The sequence below is a fragment of the Engraulis encrasicolus genome, chromosome 7 (genome assembly GCF_034702125.1).
Source record: "Engraulis encrasicolus isolate BLACKSEA-1 chromosome 7, IST_EnEncr_1.0, whole genome shotgun sequence".
Taxonomy (NCBI): Eukaryota; Metazoa; Chordata; class Actinopteri; order Clupeiformes; family Engraulidae; genus Engraulis; species Engraulis encrasicolus.
This window is the reverse complement of record NC_085863.1, coordinates 6,846,737-6,851,736: the sequence shown is the minus strand read 5'-3', so window position 1 is coordinate 6,851,736 and position 5,000 is coordinate 6,846,737. Positions and strand designations below refer to the sequence as shown.

Sequence of the window (5,000 nt, the reverse complement as noted above, 5' to 3'; positions counted from 1 at the left end):
TATGTGTTGTGTGTGTGTGTGTGTGTGTGTATGTATGTGTGTGCGCCCGTGTGTGTGTGCGCGACTGCGTGTGTGTGTGTGGTTGAAAGAGAGTGTGCATGTTCTTCTTTAACGTGTGGTCTTTATATGTGCATGATGTGTGTGTGTGTGTTTGTGTGTGCTGTTGAAGTTTGAGGCGGGAAGAGCCCATATGCACTTGGTGACACGCGCGAACACACACACACACACACACACACACACACACACACACACACACACACACACACACACACACACACACACACACACACACCCGCGCGTGCACACACTCACACAGACACACTCTAACTCACACACTCACACAGACAGACTCTAACTCACACACACGCGCGTGCACACACTCACACAGACACACTCTAACTCACACAGACACAGACACAGACACACTCAAACTAACACACACACACACACACACACACACACACACACACACACACACAGACAGACAGACAGACAGACACACACACAGACAGACACACACACACACACACACACACACACACACACACACACACACACACACACACACACACACACACACACACACACACACACACACACACACAGACAGACACACTCAAACTAACACAGACAGAGACTCTCTCTCTCACTGACACACACCTTGGAGAAATGGAAGTAGAGACAGAGAGAGAGACACACACAGACAGACAAATGGGGGGAGCGAGTGTGTGTCTGCACGGCACGCAGGTGTGATTGCATCATTTTTTACATGCCGTGAGAGAAAGGTAGGAATGGCAGCCCAAACCAGATAGACAGACAGGGGGCCAGGTGTGTCTGTCTGTCAGGCGGGGGGGGGGGGGGGCGAGGTGTGCCTGTGTGTCAGGCGAGGGGGGGGCGAGGTGTGCCTGTGTGTCAGGCGAGGGGGGGCGAGGTGTGCCTGTGTGTCAGATGTGTGATTGCATCAATTTCTACATGCCGTGAGAGAAAGGTAGGAATGGTAGCCCTGGTGATGGTGATGAGGATGATGATGATGAGGATGATGGTGGAGGAGGAGAAAGTGGGAAAGGTGTGTGATTGTATAATTTTGTGAATGACAAAAGACCAACAAAGGTCGGCGTCTGCGCCTGCACTTAACACCCATGTATTGCTTGGTGCGTGCACTCCCAAAAAGTAGTAATCACTCAAGATAATAGGAAAAACTAACTTTAACTGGAGAAACAGACGTTTCGGAGCTAGTCCATTCTCAATGTCTCCAGTCTCCAGGGGGGGCCAGGGGGGGCCAGGGGGGGCGAGGTGTGCCTGTGTGTCAGACGTGTGATTGTATATTTTTGTACATATCAGACAGGCAGACGGAGGGGGGGCGAGCTGAGCATGTGTGTGTGTGTCTGCACGCACTGTGTGTCTGATGTATAATTTTGTACATGTCGTGAGAGAAAGGTAGGACAGCACTAAGGAGGAATTGTAGCTAATCATGGGAGGAAGATGATGATGATGATGGTGGTGGTGGAGGGAAAGTGGAAAAGGTTAGGACAGCCAAGGGCCTTATTCTACTGTCTACTGATTAAAGACCACCTCACTATGCCTGCCTTTCACAGTAGTGTGTGTGTGTGCGCATGTGCGTGCGCGTGTGTGTGTGCGTGTGGGCATGTGTTAGATTACATTTCCTTTTACCTTTCTCCCCAACTGTGTGTGTGTCTGTGTGTGTGTCTGTGTGTGTGTGTGTGTGTGTGTGTGTGTGTGTGTGTGTGTGTGTCTGTCTGTGTGTGTGTGTCTCTGTGTGTGTGTGTGTGTCTCTGTGTGTGTGCGCGCGTCTGTCTGCTACAAACCCACATTACTTTTCCATTCCCATGAGTGTGCAGGTGTTCTCGTGTGCGTGTGCACATGTGCAGTTTTGTTTAAATACCTTTTCGTCTCCAGTCCTAATAACTGTCACAGAGAAAGGGGAAGTTTTAAAAGAAGAGAATAGACTAGAATAGAGAGAAAGAGAGAGAGAGATGAAGAGATGGAGAGAGGAAAGTCTTGAAAGAAGAATAATGCCTCTTCTTCCTTAGGCCATCCCCTCTTCAAACAGCCAATCGTTTGATCTCTGGTGGTTGCCATAGCAACCGCTGGTGTTTATAGTGTAAACATTCTAAAGGTTTTGAGCGTTCCGTCCTGTTCAGCAGCTACGGTCCTCCTTCAGGGCATCTAGCATTCACTTTGGGCTTTGAGGGGGACTTTTTATTGGCCTATTAGAACACACACACACACACACACACACACACACACACACACACACACACACACACACACACACACACACACACACACACACACACACACACACACACAGAGTTATTGACCGCTCTGTTATTACCTGCCGATCCTTTGTCATTTGAGACACCATGGCAATAGGTACCCAACACTATTATCCCCCATTGTGCAATTCAGTATCGACACACACTCAAACGAACACACACTCTCAAATGAACACACACACTCAAACGAACACACACTCTCAAATGAACACTCTCTTGTTCTTTCTCGCACGCACACACGCACACACACACATGCACACACTCACTCGCTCTTTCACTCACTCTGTGCACACGCATACGTACTTACGCACGCAAGCATACGCACGCAAGCAAACGCGCGAGTACACACGCACGCACGCACGCACGCACGCACGCACGCACGCACGCACGCACGCACGCACGCACGCACGCACGCACGCACGCAGGCACGCACACACACACACACACACACACACACACACACACACACACACACACACACCCCTCTGCTGTGCTGTGGGTCTGGCCAGACTGCTTTGGTGTGGTGGTCCTCATATTGAAGAGGTCTCCAGTGACCACCTGAGCCAACCACGTCTGTGGATTTGCATGGAATACATTTCAAACGGAGGGAAGTGGTACTTTTTTAAAGGGACACTGTGTGGGATTTTTAGTTGTTTATTTCCAGAATTAATGCTGACCATTCACTAATGTTACCTATTTCATGAATACTTACCACCACCATCAAATTCTAAGTATTCATTATGACTGGAAAAATTGCACTTTTCATACATGAAAAGGGGGACCTTCTCCATGGGCTGCCATTTTGAATGTCCAAAATTTGCCATTTTTTGCTGCAAAAATGACTGTATTTGGACCATACTAGAAAATATTTGTTTATTACTTAGTAAACTTTCATGTAAAGATCAAATTTGGCAATAGGCAGCCCAGTTTCAATGACCAACATAGTTGCAGTACCTTTTTTGACCATTTCCTGCACAGTGTACCTTTAAAGTATTCCACGAATCACACACTCCCTGATTGACCTTTAAATCCAATCCACTCCTGGAATTGCGTTTGATTTGTTTGTGTGTATGTGTTTGTGTGTGTGTGTATGCGCCATTTTCTGTTTTTGCGCGGGCCTGCGTGTTTGTGTGTGCATGCGCATTTGTGTGTTCGCATCAGATGATATGCAGTTAACCATAGTATTTGCGCTCTCTCTTTCTCTCTCTCTCTCTCTCTCTCTCTCTCTCTCTCTCTCTCTCTCTCTCTCTCTCTCTCTCTCCTCTTTCTCTCTCTCTCTCTCTCTCTCTCTCTCTCTCTCTCTCTCTCTCTCTCTCTCTCTCTCTCTCTCTCTCTCTCTCGCTCTCATCTCTCTCTCTCTCTCTCTCTCTCTCTCTCTCTCTCTCTCTCTCTCTCTCTCACTCTACCTCTCTCTCTCTCTCACACACACTCTACCTCTCTCTCTCTCTCTCTCTCTCTCTCTCTCTCTCTCTCTCTCTCTCTCTCTCTCTCTCTCTCTCTCTCCCTCCCTCTCTCTCCCTCTCTCCGTCCGCAGCAAAGGATGATGGGAGTGTAGCGGTTGCCCTGGGTTACACGGCTCACCTGGTGCTGATGGTGTCCTGCTTCCTGCAGGTGCCCCTGCGCTACCCACTCATCCACAAGGGCAGCAGGTCCTCCATACGAGACACCATCACCGACAAACTCACCGAGAAGGAGAGAGAGTGAGTCTTGCTCTTGAGTCTTTATTGTGTGTGTGTGTGTGTGTGTGTGTGTGTGTGTGTGTGTGTGTGTGTGTGTGTGTGTGTGTGTGTGTGTGTGTGTGTGTGTGTGTGTGTGTGTGTGTGTGTGTGTGTGTCAGTATACAGTCTATGGTGTGTATGCGTGTGTGTGTGTGTGTGTGTGTGTGTGTATGTGTGTGGTAGTAGTGTGTGTGTATGCGGTACCCACTCATCCACAAGGGCAGCAGGTCCTCCATACGAGACACCATCACCGACAAACTCACCGAGAAGGAGAGAGAGTGAGTGCAGATACTTTATAGTTTGTGTGTCATTGTCTATGTTGTGTGTGCGTACATACGTACGTTTTTACGTGCGTGTGGTACCCCCTTTTTCCTTTTTCTTAAGGGGTTGAGACAAACTCGCAGAGAGAGTGAGAGACTGAGAGAGTGAGAGAGTGAGAGAGTGAGAGAGTGAGAGAGTGAGAGAGTGAGAGAGTGAGTGAGTGAGTGAGTGAGTGTGTGTGTGTGTGTGTGTGTGTGTGTGTGTGTGTGTGCGTGCGTGCGTGCGTGCGTGCGTGTTTGTTTGTATGTGCGCATGCGTGTGCGTGTGCGCGCGTGTTTGTATGTGCGCATGCGTGTGTGTGTGCGTGTGTGTTTTGGTTCACTAGGCATCCAGCTCATCTATCATCCATAATCACTGATAAACGCACAGAGAAGAAGAGACACTCTGGCACTTATTCTTATAGTGTGTGTAAAAGTGTAAAAGCATGTTTATAACCAGGGCTGGGTATCGCAGCCATCTTCCTGTATCGATTCGATTTCGATTCATCACGATTCACTTCGATTCGATTCGATTCATTCCGAATCGATTCAATCCGTTCCCTTCTTGGTGCCAGGATTTCTCCCAAAAGATGCTGCTGCCTATTTTCATATAAAAATGTCAAAGGGCTGTGGCTTGACAGTGTTAACAGATTGCTAATTTGTAATAAGTAGGCCTAGGGCTAATT

General features: G+C 48.4%; 1 protein-coding gene across 1 annotated transcript in view; it reads left to right on the top strand.

The window, feature by feature from the left end:
- The window catches only part of uvrag (UV radiation resistance associated gene), a 289,705-nt gene that overhangs the window by 117,039 nt on the left and 167,666 nt on the right, over window positions 1–5,000 (top strand). Inside the window, exon 12 of the mRNA XM_063202750.1 lies at window positions 3,832–3,997. Coding sequence (XP_063058820.1) covers window positions 3,832–3,997 — 166 coding nt within the window. The remainder of the gene's footprint in view (window positions 1–3,831; window positions 3,998–5,000) is intronic.